General features: G+C 34.5%; 1 protein-coding gene across 7 annotated transcripts in view; it reads right to left on the bottom strand.

Annotated features, from left to right (window-relative positions):
• The window catches only part of LOC145294057 (regulator of G-protein signaling 7-like), a 728,168-nt gene that overhangs the window by 275,657 nt on the left and 437,631 nt on the right, over positions 1–14,880 (bottom strand). For 5 of the 7 annotated variants that reach the window (XM_080141049.1, XM_080141050.1, XM_080141048.1 and 2 more), the window contains exon 10: positions 4,497–4,517. The exons of the other annotated variants lie outside the window; for them this stretch is intronic. In XM_080141049.1, the coding sequence (XP_079997175.1) occupies positions 4,497–4,517 (21 nt within the window). The remainder of the gene's footprint in view (positions 1–4,496; positions 4,518–14,880) is intronic. 7 annotated transcript variants of the gene reach the window in all.

Below are 14,880 nucleotides of genomic sequence, written 5' to 3'. Positions count from 1 at the left end.
CTCCCCGGTTGAAGACCCATGTTTAAAAACGCTGGTCTAAAGTGTGGAACAGAAAAATAGTTGCCCTAGAAAAGACAACATAATTCCATTTCCGTTTGATGAAAACCAGTTTTCTTTCTTTGTTGCAAACCATCTACTAGTTGGTCAGTTGTATACAAATCACAAGAGTGATAGTAGCCTTCTATCCTGTCTGAAAGTGACATAATGTTCAACGACAGAGATCGGAGATGTGCCACTGCACAACTCATGCTCTCTACCGATCCAAGTTATGACAACAGGACCATTGCCAATTTTATTTGGTTGGATTTATATAGCCAACCACCCAGCTGCATTAACGCCAAGTGGGTTGGACTGTCTTTCCCCAAAAGAGGAAGTGTCTAGGGAATATCGAATTCATTCACAAGCCATCCCTAGTCGCATGTATACTCTGGTTCAGGTAGATAATGTTAGGTGTTTGCAATTCTTACAGGGAGGTTTCAACTTCTTCCTACATACAGCGCTTTGTATTCTCAAATGGTCACCCATCTAGTACAGACGAAGCTCAATGTTGCTTAACTTCAGTGATCTAATGAGAACCGATGTGTCAATGGTTTTATAGTTTACCAACCCTTTCTTTGCATTATTTAATGTTGAATCATATATTTTTGGTGAACCTTTTATACTTCAAGTTTTCAATCAATCTATCAATCAATAAGGGTTTTATCACTCAATGAGGAACCCCTCCCTGGACTTTAGCCATCTAACTCTATCCAAAGCTATCCGCTACCATGTGGGACTCATGTGTTGTATCAGGTCGTCCCTCCATCCCATTCTTGGTCTTCCCTTTGACCACTTATGTTCACATGGACCATCTGTTGTAATGTTGTCTGGCTACGTGCCCTGCCAATCTGTGTTTGGATGTTTTGATGGCAGCATTGATGTCAATAGTTCTTGTTTGTTGGCGGATCCAGATGTTTGTCTTTCTGTCTTGTAGAGTGATGCCTAACATTATCCTCTCCATCTTCCTTTGTGCTACTGCTTAAGTTTTAAATATCTTTAAATATCAATTCATGGTGTCTGTTGCTTTAACTGATTATTCATATTATAAATCTATGTATATATCATCGGCTGCAGTTTCATGGTATTCCCAGAACAGATTCTATTTATGAAGAATTAATGCTTTTTTTTGTTGTTGTTGTTGCAAACTTTAAAGATATAGTGAACACATCTATAAGAAGTTTTCTTTTGTCATGTTTTAAAAAGCATTTTTAATTTCTTAAGGCTACTTTTCTCATATTGGATGTTGTTTTCACAACGTGTTGGCCGATGTAGCCTCCAACCTTCATCAGGTACATCTTGTCTAACTTGAGGATCTTTATGTCGAATTCAAAAATCTGTACAGAATTTCAAACTGAATCTTTTATTTACTATATGGGGGGTAGATTGTTCCCATTCCATCAACCATAATCCGGTTGAAATCATAAGAAATTATTAATTATATTCTTAGCATCGCCTATAGTGAGGATTGAACCTTCAAACTCTAGAAGACCATCACTTTTCTTTCTTTTTTTTTTACAAAGGAGTCACCACTTATCAAGGGCAGGAGGCCACTCAAGGATAAGGGTTAATGAGTATACGGTAGTCAATGGAACAATATCCTAGTAGTCGTTAGTAGTGGAAATTTGGTGAATCCTGTTACTTAAGGGGACGGCTCATCATGAACTTGTTTACATTGGACTTGAAGATGGCCATATTGTAGTCAGATGGAAAGCAGAGAAATGGAAGAGAATTCTACAAGCGTGCAGTTCTAAGAAAGAAGCTTTGTTCATGGAATCTACATTTAAGTTTAGGCACAGATAAAGAGTGGCGGAAATAATTGATAGTGGTAGTGGTTTCAGCTAGACAAGTGCTTTTCGTGAAAGTTTGGTGAGGGAGGACCATAAATTGGAACTAATTGTACTTAATACTTTATCCGTTGCACCACGAGACCATTCCATTACACAATAAAAATAATGTGATTATTAATTCTAACCTATAAATTTATCAGATCAGCTTAAATGCTAGAAAATTTTCATTTGCTTTTGAAAATTTATTTAATAAATTACCTAAGATGGGTAATTTATTAAATTAATTTATTTAAAAATTACCTACGACAGGTAATATAAAAATATTTGATATCTCTAAAATTAAAACCAGTAAGTGAGATAACTAATTTGTAATTAAAAAATACAATAGGAGTTGCCTACCTTAAAAATCCAATGATCTTGCTGTAACCCCCTGGGTAACGCCGGGTCAGTACTGCTATTAGGTTGGTGCAAAAATAATGTCGTTTTTTGACGTTCAACTTCATGTCAAAAAACATTATTTTTGCACCAACCTAATAGTTGTATTCTAAGGGTTTTAGTTTCAAGAAAACATTTCATCTTCCATCATCATATACGGCTTAATATCCATTTTACATGCTTGCATGTGATGGACGGCTCTTAGAAATTGAATTGCAAAATTAATCTACCTCTAGCCAGGTTTTTATTTATCCCTCTTTCTCTCAAGTTAATTTTTTAATTTCCTTTCATGTTTTCCTGATTATAATTAATTATATTTAACTTATTATCACTAAGCACTTAAGCTAAAAATATAAATCAATAAATGGAATAAATAATTCTAAAATCTATATCTATAAAAGTGAAAATATGTGTGTGTGTGTGTGTGTGTGTGTCATTCCCTTAACTCTGTCAGTTTTCAGTTTAGAGACTCAAGATTTGAGATAAGGCGTATTGAGATTGAGGAAAATATTTTTAATTCGTTTTCGGCCAAAAATTTGACTGTCAAAGGGTTAAAGTTCAACAATTTGACCTTCGAAAACTCTACCAAACTCCTCCACCAATTTTGGGTCTAAACACTTGAAATTTTAAATGTAGATTACTTTGACATGGATCAAAAATTTTTAATTTGATATGAGCCCAAAATAATAAATGTTAAAGGGTCAAAACTGGGATCAAAGTTTTTTAAAAATTTGACCTCTGAAGTCTCTACCAAATTACTCAGCCAATTTCTGGTCTAAACATTTGAAATTTTGCATAAAGGGTATTCAGACATTCTGCAAGCTTTTTAATCGGTTTGGTTCGAAAATTTAAACTGCCAAGTTACAAAAGATTTAACCTTTGCGGTGACTAGCAAATTACTCAGCCAATTTTGGGTCTAAACATTTTAAATTTATACATAACGGGTATTCAGACATGCAGCAAGCATTTTAATCAGTTTTGGGGCAAAAATTTGACTGCCAAAAGGTCAATGTTGAAAGAGTTGACCTTTGCAGATTTTACCAAATTTTTCTGCCAATTTTGGGTCTAAACATTTAAAATTTTACATGTAGGTAATTTGGTCATGGGTAAAACTTTTTATTTTGATTTGAGACCAAAATAATAAATGTAAAGCGATCAAAATTGGGGTCAAAGTTTTTAAAAAATTGACCTCTGCGGTCTCTACGAAATTACTTAGACAATTTTTGGTCTACACATTTAAAATCTTACATAAGGTGTATTCACACGTAGGGCAAGTTATGAACAGTACAAGGGGCCTGAGCAAAGCCAGGCAGAAACGCAAATAGTAAATAAAGTTGGTTTTGAGAGTAATAGTAAATTAAAAGCAAATAATTTTGGGTTTGAGATTAATAGTGAATTAATCTATCTATTATATCTATAAAAGTGAAATTGTTTGTGTGTGTACATTTCCCTAGCAAACTACTCTGTCAACTTTTAGTCTACAGACTCGAAATTTGACATTAGGGGTATCGAGATTTGGGAAAATATTTTAATCTGTTTTCGGCCAGAAATTTGGCTGTCAAGTGGTCAAAGTTCAGCGATTTCAGCTTTTAAAACTCTACCAAACACCTTCGCCAATTTTAGGTCTAAACACTTGAAATTTTAGATGTAGGTTATCTGGACACGAGTACAAACTTTTTAATATATATATACATATGCATATAAAGTTATTAACAGAACATAGGACCCGAGCAAAGCCGAGCTGTTCTGCTAGTGAAGAATGTAATAGTTGTCTACCTTAATTTTAAAAAAATGTGCAACAAATAAAAATTGAACACCGAAATAACTTTATCGCATTCCGAACAAGGTGGGTTGGATATAGTAAAAAAAATAATATGAAGAAAAAAAAAGAGAAATTTAGAAGATGAAAACGGCAATGAAAAGGCAGAAACAATGATAATAATTACATAAATAGCAAAAAAAAAAAAAAAAAGACAAAAAATAGATTGCTTTATAAAAGAGTTAAAATAAAGAAAGGATGGTAGAAAGGAGTGGAGGGTGAAAACAGAAGAAAGGAGAGAAGAGAAAGGGAATATGAATCAAGTGCAACAAATACGAAGAAACTGTGGAAGAAGGGAAAAAGGGAATGAAAAAAGGGAGTGAAAAAGTATGGAAAAGAAGAAAGGGAGAAGTGAAAAAGAGGCAAAAGGTGAGTGATGGGGAGAAGGAAAAAGAGGCAAAAGCGATTCAGCTTACCATCCGAGAATCTGCTGCGGACTGTAAAAGAGAAAGAGAAAGATGCAAAAACAAAAAGAATGGATGATTTTCTTTTCTTTTTTTTGTTTTGGCGGAGAAAAAAAAAATTAAAAACAAAAAACAATGAGATTATTTGGATTACGCGGACTACTGTTCGTGTCTTGAATGTTATTCTAAAAATAACACACACACACATCTCTCTCTCTCTCTCTCTCTCTCTCTCTCTCTCTATCTATCTATCTATCTCTCTCTCTGTCTCTCTCTCTATATATATATATATATATATACTTAATTTACTCACATAAAATTAATATACGAAAGTATAGATTTATGCGTAAGCATTTACTTCAAAAGTGCTCAATACGTAGGTAGATCTAGTTAGTAAGTTATAAAATGTATATGGCGATGAAGCTACATTGAATATTCCGCGTTTCATCCACTTTAGGACTCTTCAGGCTTATGCGCATAAGCCTGAAGAATCCTAAAGTGGATGAAACGCGGAGTATCCAGTGTAGCTTAACCGCTATATACATTTTATTTGTTTGTGCCCAAAACAATTGTCAAATTTTAAAGTTTTTTCGTACTCCTTGTCAAACAATAAGTTTTGTTGTCAATCTGCATAATTTAATTCAGAATTTCCATTATTCCATCATCTCGTATTTTGAGCTTTTTTTGATCTGCTTGGGATCGTCTTATAAATATTGATATTAATATTTATTTGGACTGTATGCTTACAGTATTATACAATCTGTATTCCTACGGCATTTCAATATATATATATATATATATATATATATATATATATATATATATATATATATATATATATATATATATATATATATATATGAAGAAAAAAAGGGAAATATATATATATATATGAAAAAAAAGGGATATATATATATATATATATTCTAAAGAAGCTTTGATTAACGAAGAAAGCAGTTTAAATTCCCGGAAGGAAAAATAAATAAATAAAAATAACTTTAACCTATCGCAGACTTAGCACCTACAATGTTTATAGTGACAAAAGAGAATCCATTTATATAAGGATGAAAAAAAAAAGCCTTAACTAAAGTTGTTAAATAGAAATAGACTTAGCATTTGCATAAGCCGATTTCGCAAAAGTCTTCAATTTTAAAACAGAATTTAACTACATAAGGATGAAAAGAGAAAACCTTAACTAAAATTGTGTAAATAGAAAACGCGGATCATCAGCTGCTTACCATGTAGCTGTTTCGGAGATTTAATATATATTGAAAAGTAAATTATTGGTACTATAGTAAATTCGAGAGCGAGATGATGCAGTGATTGCAGGTGATTAAATAACTTACTGAATAGATGGTTTTCTAACGAATGATAAAAAATATTTTTTTGTATAGTTTTAAAGGTTGAAAACTTCAAAGACTATATATATATATATATATATATATATATATATATATATATATAGTTTGTGCACAAAACAATTGTCAAGCCACATTGAATTATTCTTTGTTTAATTTGACAGGAAAAAACGAATAAAGACTTGATAATTGAACTACTATTGTTTATATATATATAGTCATCCACAGATAGATTGTTTCGCTGTATGACAGTCTTTTAGTAAGCCTAGAAAATCGCATAATATATATATATATATATATATATATATATATATATATATATATATATATATATAGTAAGTTATAAAATATGTATGGCGAGTAAGCTACACTGAATATTCCGCGTTTCATCCATTCTAGGACTCTTCAGGCTTATGCGCGAATTTTGTGGCTGTTTGTCGTTTTTATATACGTATCTTTTATAGAGATTTTAGTAAGCCAATCAGCTTTCTAGTATCCCCCGCGCCCTTCCTATCAGCAGAAAGCTGATTGGCTAACTAAAATCTCTATAGAAGATGCATATATAAAAACGACAAGCAACCACAAAATTCACGCATAAACCTGAAGGGTCCTAGAGTGGATGAAACGCAGAATATTCAGTGTAGCTTAATCGCCATATATATTTTATAACTTACTAACTAGCTCTACCTACGTATTGAGCACTTTTGAAGTAAATACTTAAAGTTTACGCATAAATTTATACTTTCGTATATTAATTTTATGTGAGTAAATTAAGTAGTTATATATAAAATCTGAGATTATTGTTTTCCAGAGGTTAAGTAACCAATGATGTTTAATGCAAATTTAATACCTAAGGGAACAAAGAAGAACGAAAGAAAGAAAAAAAAGGAAGAATAGATAAAAGAGAAAAATGAAAAGGGAAAACCATAAATAATTCAATACCGAAGTAGAAGCAGGATACACTATTTACTTTTACATAATCAGTAATATATTGATACACAGTAATGAGCATGTTTCGGTCAGCCACTAGTTACTAGAGACCGACCTATTCAGGCGGTACAGCTTATATGAAAGCAAAGTTTGCAATGAAAATATCAAATCTTTTTTATTACAGGGAGTCAATATCAGGAGGTTCTGTCAAATGTTGTGAAAAATAAGATTTGGTTGGAGGTAAATAACACCCATTAGGGGTGCGGATTTAAATCTGTGTTTAGATATAAAAATAAACAGGAAAGGATGGGGAATTAAAGATCAAAAGAGAAGTAATGGAATACTAGAAAGAACAGTATTCCTATACGTGTGTGATAGCCGCCTTAAATCTTCAACATACTAGTGCGTATAGGTTCAATCAGCAGAGGAATGTGAATTTGACATAAGGCATTTCAGATTTAATAGGGGTTGTTCAGTTATAAGGATATTTTTAATCTAACTAGAATTTTTGCCCTTTTGTATATCTTCACTCTACCACTATCATCCCTACATACATCACTGAAGAGGTTAAAAGATAAGAAAAAAAAGGAAAAGACGCAAGGGAGCAAAGAAGAAAAGAAAAAAGAAAGCAAGAAAGAAAGAAAGGAAGAATAGAAAAAGGGAAAGAGGAAGAATGAAAAGGGGAAACGATAAATAATTTATTGGTGGTGATTCTAAGGCATGTCTTTTTCCTTCCTACTCGTACCCCATCCCCGTCCGATACCCTCATCATCATTTACATTTTGATTTTTTAATTTTACTTTAAGTACTTTCTTCTCACTATTGTCAGCATTATTAATAAATATAATTAGTATTAAAATTATCATTACCAATCACCATAAGTATCGTAGTCACCAACTTGTTTATCCCCCATTAGCTTCTATTTTTAATTATGATTATTACGATTAAAGTAGATATTTATATACAAGCATGGAGATAAATTAATTATATACATTTTGAGATTTTATTATTATTATAATTATCGTTATTGCTAAACAAATTTCAAAGCTTCGCTTAGTAAATAACTAAAAAAGCTATGATAAGAAATGGGGGGGTAGATGGGGATGCGAGACGAGTAGAAAGGAAAAAGACATGCCTTGAAATCACCACCAAAAAATTGTATTACATAAAACCAAATCATATTTTTCACAACATTTGATAGAACCGCCTGATATTTACTCCCTCTGACAAGGAAGATTTGGTACTTTCATTGCAAAATTTGCTTTCCTATAAGCTGTATTGCCTGAAGAGGTCGGTTTCTAGTTACTACTACTTAGTAGCTGACCGAAACATGCTCATGACTGTGTAGCAAGATATTACTGCTTATGTAAAAACAAATAAAGAGTATACCATCTTCTACTTCGTTATTTATTTTTCACAACATTTGACGAAACCTCCTGATATTAACTCCCTGTGACGAGGAAGACCTGATATTTTCATTGCAAACTTTGCTTTCGTTTATGCTGTATCACCCGAGGATGTCTCTAGTTACTGGCAGCTAGATGACCGAAACTTGCTCATTACTGTGTAGCAACGTATTACTGCTTATGTAAAAACAAATAAAGAGTATATATACCAGCAGAAGTACCTGTCGTTGACTGGGTTCAAAAACAGCCTACAGAAAATGGACTGTGATTGATGAAAGTATGATAGGTTATGAAAAGGAGGGGGTTGTAAAGAGATGGGTTTTGATACTCAAAAATTTTACCTTAAGCAAAATATGATGAAAGTAAAGATAATTTTCGCGAAAATATATTTTTTTATATCAACTTTGTTTCCATTCGTAGCCAAGAGTGACCAACAAAATGATGTTTCCTTACAAAGACAAAATGTTAAATATATAATAATATAAATATACAAGAAATAAATGTTACCATAGTCAATAAACATTACTTTTATGGTAGAAAAGTTCATTGGTTTGTATTTTTAAGTAGTTTGTAAAAAAAAAAAAAAATTTTTTTAATTTACGAACCGGTTTTAAAAAAATCAAAATGGCAGCGACTTTGAAATGGAGAGCCGCGTTTTCAATTTGAAGGAGGGGCACCTGAGCATTCTGTGTTAACAATTTAAGAGAGTTTCGTCAATGTAAGGAATATTTATAAACATATTTTAATGTTTTCCGTTATTTTGTGCTTGAGGAATATTCGATTATAGCATGTGTAGTTTATATAAAAATTAATTTAAGTAGTTATCGCCTCAAATTTCGTTTTGATTTCGGTTCGCTGGAATTATTTCAAAGAGCATTAAAAACTATTTCAAAACAAAAAAAAAACATGAACTGAAATTTTATTGACTATGGTAACATTTATTTCTTGTATATTTATTTTTTTGGGTAGTCGTTTGTTGGCTTTTCTGCTAAACACTCTTACTAAATAATATCAACGAAATATTGAAAAACAAAGAAACAAAAACAGTTTTGAAAAATAATGACGCTTTACTTACTTTAGTAAAATAATCCGAAACAGCAAAATGGGATATTAAAAAAGTAAACACGTAATTACTTTAGTTTTTTAAAGCAAAGAATCGATATAAATATGAATAAGAAGAAAATGGAGACCTTTTCAAGCAGAACAGCTTCGTTTCAGTTTTACAGTATTGAACGGTGTAGTATTGCGCCGTCGGATATAGGGTTGTACTATTGTAATGTAAAGAATACGTAAAAATGGTTGTAATCAACTGAATTCCTTCTAGTACACTGACAAAAAAAGCTTAAACAGATATATAAATAAAAATAAAAAGGTTATGTAAATATTTTTAAAAAGACACATAATCACGTAAACAGGATTTTTTCCTTCTTTTGGTATGATAACAAGTAACGTTCTTATTTTTTATTATTTATCTATTTTCGAAAGAGTGCCACGTGCAAGTGGAGAAGGACAATTACAGAGTTATGCAAAATTTGTGTCGAGAATTGTCTAAAGTTCCGGCTATTTGGGGGGGGGGCTTTCACTTTAATAAGAATGTGAATTTATGAGGTAAATTTATTTGACACAATATGATTCAACTCAAAAAATAAATAAAAGCTACCGTGAATTAAGATTTAAGTTAAGGTGTTATTGTGGACCCTCACCCCTTTTAAAAAACCTTCTAAAACTTTGTGACATATTTACATTCTATGGAGGTCAGGCACGAACGAACACTTAATAATTTTATTATACTATATTTCTTCAAACTGAAATATAATTATCAAAGTATACTTGCGCAGATAGATATGAAAAGTCTTTGTTAATGTTTGTGCTATATTTCCATGGAGTACAGGCGTGAACGCAGACCACACAATTTAATTATACTATCCCTATTTAAATTGAAACATACTTATCAAAGTATTCTTATGTACATCTATATCAAAACCCCTTATAAACGTTTTTTTTTCATTTTTTATTTCCATACTTTGGGCGCCAGTCGCGTACACAGACCCCACAATTTTAATGAACCACCGCTCTGTCAGATCAAACATACCCATTCCTGATTTTCGATGCATCTTCTATCATTATATGTAATCAGTTTTTTTTAAATAGTCAACCATATAGGAGCTTATTCGTGACCAGACACACACACAGACGTTCAGCTTTATATTATAGAAGATATGACAATAAAAACTAACAACAACAAAATAAGCCAAAATCTTCCTAACAATATTAATCTCCTCGTTAAGGACACTGCCCCTACACAATTCCAAACCAAAATCAATTTAATAAAATAGAAAAGTAAGACGTAAAAAGGGCATTTCGTTCAATCCTCCATTCAGCTCAAATCTAAAAACTAACATACTCAAAGAATTCTTTAGAATAGTAGAAAAATCCTTTAAATACCCGCATAATATAGTACTATATATTAAACAAAAACTCTATATAAATATCATACTCCAGAATGCCTAATCTAGCACATACAATAATTTCGACAAATAACAGGGAAATTAAACAAGTGCAGGATATTCCCGTTGAAACTAATGTAACTGGCGAAATAAAAATGAATGCCGTCTTAATAACGATTGCATACACAAAGACGTGATATATACTTGCACAGTCACGCAATTGCCAAAACATGCAAATAACCAATCAAATGTAGAAATAATGAATATAATCGAATTACTCAGGACACAAGTATATATATAGGGAAGCATATGGTCGGGGTTCTAATAATAATAACAATAACAACAAAAACAACCAGATTAGCAGATCCAATAATATAATTCCCAGTGAAAACCAGAAGAGGATTAACCAGCACTCGCTTTATACACCTTCAGGTCCCCTCTCACCTCGACTCCCCAGTATAAGATTCACCAACACTGAGATGGATGAACCACTAAACAATAAAACATTGAAAACATTCACTTATATAGGTGCATCTTCAAACTTAATAAAACCAAACAAAATGCCGACAACTAACGATAAAAGAAAAAATGCCGGAAATTATTCTCTATTAGAGTAGATAAACTTAGGACTTTATTTAATATTACTGCAAGCTTGCCTGCATTGAAAATGCTTGCTTCCTTGCTGGCCAATCAAACCATCGTATATAGTTAGCCTTATGTTCAAGTACATTCAAAATATAATACAGTGCAAAGAAACAGTTACTCATGAAAACGAACCTCCTAAAGTAAAACCTTGAATAATTATCTAAACTCGAATGTAAATTAATATTAAGCCGACTTTACAAATTGATAATAGTTAATTATTGGATTTTAATTAATTATAAAGTGAAACTCTAATGATTCAAACTCGATTGTTAACGACAAACTTCAACCCATTAATATGGGAGGGGAGATTATCATCAAGTGTCCTGAATTGTAAACTTAGCAACGGACTTACTACTTAGATACAAATAAGTCACTTGTACCCATTCCCCTCCTTCCCCCCACTTTTTCTTTTTAAATGGAGAGAAGATAATACAGTGGATGTGTTATCGGCAGCTCCAGTAACTCTTGCTTCTCCTATTTTGTCATTCAGTCCTCATTCAATGAGTAATTTTTCTGACAAAGGGTGAAGAAAAAGCTGCTTAAAGGTCGGTAGAACTTGGTGAACAGTAGTCTGAGATGTCGGAAATTTTTCTGTCTCTGTCTGTCCTTGTGGCCATGTCACTAGTAAGGGTGCTGGAGGTAAACGTTTTGTCTGGGCTGACGTTATCCGCCTGATAGTCAGGGACCCAAACCTTGGATTAACCACTAAGGAGGCTGTTCTATCAGCAGGTGCAAAGTACTGGGACTGCTTTATTGCCATTTGGTGAGTGGATCTGGACCATGCAGTAGTCTCTGGTGGGGCCTCTCGATGCCATACTAGTGGGTAATTGTTACGGCTTTACCTTTTCGTGTGCTACAAAAAAAAAAAAATTTCCTGTCTTTTTCTCTCTTACTTTCCCTCTCTGTACTGCTCTAACCAAGTATGCCGACCTATTCCACAAATCCCAAAACCTCAACATGAAATATCTCCAGAATAAAAACTCGATTAAACGTAGAACCCCATCTTCCAACGTAGACCCCTACTACCAGGTCTCCTTCTCCAACATCAGGGGTCTACGTTCCAACTTCCAGAGGTTGAAACCCAATTACAGGAGACGAAACCGGACATATTATTTTTAAGTGAAACTGGACTAGGGCCGACCACTTCTCTAGTATTAACGGATACTCTAATTTAACAGCTAAATCTGACACCCAAGAATGCCATGGGCATGGAATATGTGCCTACATTAAGGATGGCTTCCCGTGTGGCAGGGATATCTCTAGAGAAGATCCTAATTTACCCTATATGTGCTTCAGGGTTGCACTTGCTAACACCACTGCATTTATATTTGCCCTCTATAGGCCCCACAACAGCAGAGTTACTATCTTTAAGAGCATATCTGAGAAAATAGACCACATACTGTCTTCACATCCCTCGGCTAACATCCACATCTGTGGTGACTTCAACGTCCATAACGTGGAATGGCTGACCCATTCAAATAAGACAGATGATGAGGGGAGGTTTTGTCATGATTTGCCACTGCTTATGACCTCACTCAGATTGTTCCTGAACCCACCCGTGTGCCGACACACCCGGTCAATATGCAAGCCTCCTAGACCTTTTTCTCTCAACTTCCCCTGAGCTATGTTCATGTTCCGTTCATTCTCCTCTAGGATCCTCCGATCACTCCGTCGTATCAGTTAAGATAAAAACGAAATGTAAGAAGCCCCCAGACGTACCCCTCCACCGTACTGTATACCGATACTCTATGGCTGACTGGGATAGCTTCCGTACATTCATATCTGATTTACCTCTGCACTCCAGGTTTAAAAAGGAAGTGTCCTCTATTGTATCAGATCTGACCGAATGGTTAATTGTAGGCATAGACCAATTCATACCATCTAAAAAATTCCAACAAAAACCTAACAGCCAGCCATGGTTCTCCCCAGAATGTGCTGCTGCTATCGCGCACAGAAATCACTTTTTCCATAGCTACAAACATAAAAGATGCACTGAGACTAAAGCTGCTTTCAGGACTGCCAGCAACCACTGTAAAAGAGTAAAAAAAAATGCAAGAGAGCTATATGCCCAGTCTGTTAAATCCAAGGTAGCTGATCAGCGGCTTGGTTCCCACCAGTTTTGGCAAATAACAAATAGGATCCTGAACAGATGTGTGTGTTCTATCCCAACCATTATCAATGGACCAGAGGTCATCTCGTCAGCGTCAGACACGGCCAAACTATTTGCAAAGAACTTTGCAGCTAATTCTACCCTATGCGACAAAGGTCATCAACTCCCCATATTTCCTCCTATAACACAGAACAAGCTAGGTAACATACAAATATCCGTGCATGAGGTCGCCAAGCTAATCAAGAACCTAGATTCCAGTAAAGCAACTGGCCCTGATTGCATCCCAATTATAGTGTTAAAAAAGCTTCAACCAGAACTTGCTCCCATACTTACGAAACTGTTTAAGCGCTGCCTTAAGGAGAAGTGCTTTCCGACTTCCTGGAAGACCTCATCAGTTTGCCCTGTATTTAAGAATTCAGGTGATAAGTCATCTCCCTCTCAGTACAGACCAATAAGTCTCCTGTGTGTTATGAGTAAGTTGCTGGAATCCATATTAAATAGAGAAATAGTCAACCACCTCAGCAGGAATAACCTTCTTAGTGACACACAATATGGTTTCCGCTCTGCAAGATCTACTGCAGATGTACTGCCGGTTATATCCCATAAGATTAGTGAATCTCTTGACAGAGGCTTCCTTTCTAGGGCAATTGCTCTTGACATATCAAAGGCCTTCGACAAGGTATGGCATAAGGTTCTACTTCACAAGATTTCCAGCTATGGTATAACTGGAAATGTTTTCTCAATCATTAAATCATTTCTCTCCGATAGGCTCATAAGAGTAGTGGTAGATGGACAAAAATCGGAAGCCTGCAATATAAATGCTGGAGTCCCTCAGGGGTCAATCCTAGGCCCAACTCTCTTCCTGATCTACATCAATGACCTCCCTAAACACATACTTAAATCATTTGTTGACATCTATGCTGATGACACGACCATCTATGGCAACACATCAAAGGCTGTAAATGACAAAGGTCTCTCTGATTCTCTCTCCTCTGATCTCGAGTGCGAGGTTCAGTGGGGGAAGATGTGGCTGGTTACCTTTAATGCATCCAAAACCAAACTCCTATCCTTACATCATCAACGCTCTGATCCCCATCTGGCATCAATTGGGATGGATGGCTCTCGTGTGGGTGAGGCCTCGTGTTTTGACAAGCTTCTAGGTTTGACCTTTACTCCTGATCTGAAATGGAACACGTACATCAAGTCTGTTGCCAAGGTCGCTGGAAAGATGGTGGGATCCTTCTACCGCTCCAGAAGATATCTCACTACTGATGCAATTCTCTATCTATATAAAAGCCAAGTACGTCCAAGGATGGAATACTGTTGCCACATCTGGGCAGGAGCTGCTAAAAACAGCCTATCCTGCCTTGACAGAGTACAAAATAGACTTTGTGGCTTAGTGGGGGATGCCCTTTTCTCTACCCTGCAACCTCTCTCCCACAGAAGAGACGTTGCGAGCCTATCCTTGTTTTATCGTTATTTCCATGGCAGGTGCTCGTC

Source organism: Euprymna scolopes, chromosome 15 (assembly GCF_053919585.1).
Source record: "Euprymna scolopes isolate OS-2025 chromosome 15, ASM5391958v1, whole genome shotgun sequence".
Taxonomy (NCBI): domain Eukaryota; kingdom Metazoa; phylum Mollusca; class Cephalopoda; order Sepiida; family Sepiolidae; genus Euprymna; species Euprymna scolopes.
The sequence above is the reverse complement of the archived record's forward strand: the minus strand, read 5'-3'. Positions and strand labels throughout refer to the sequence as shown.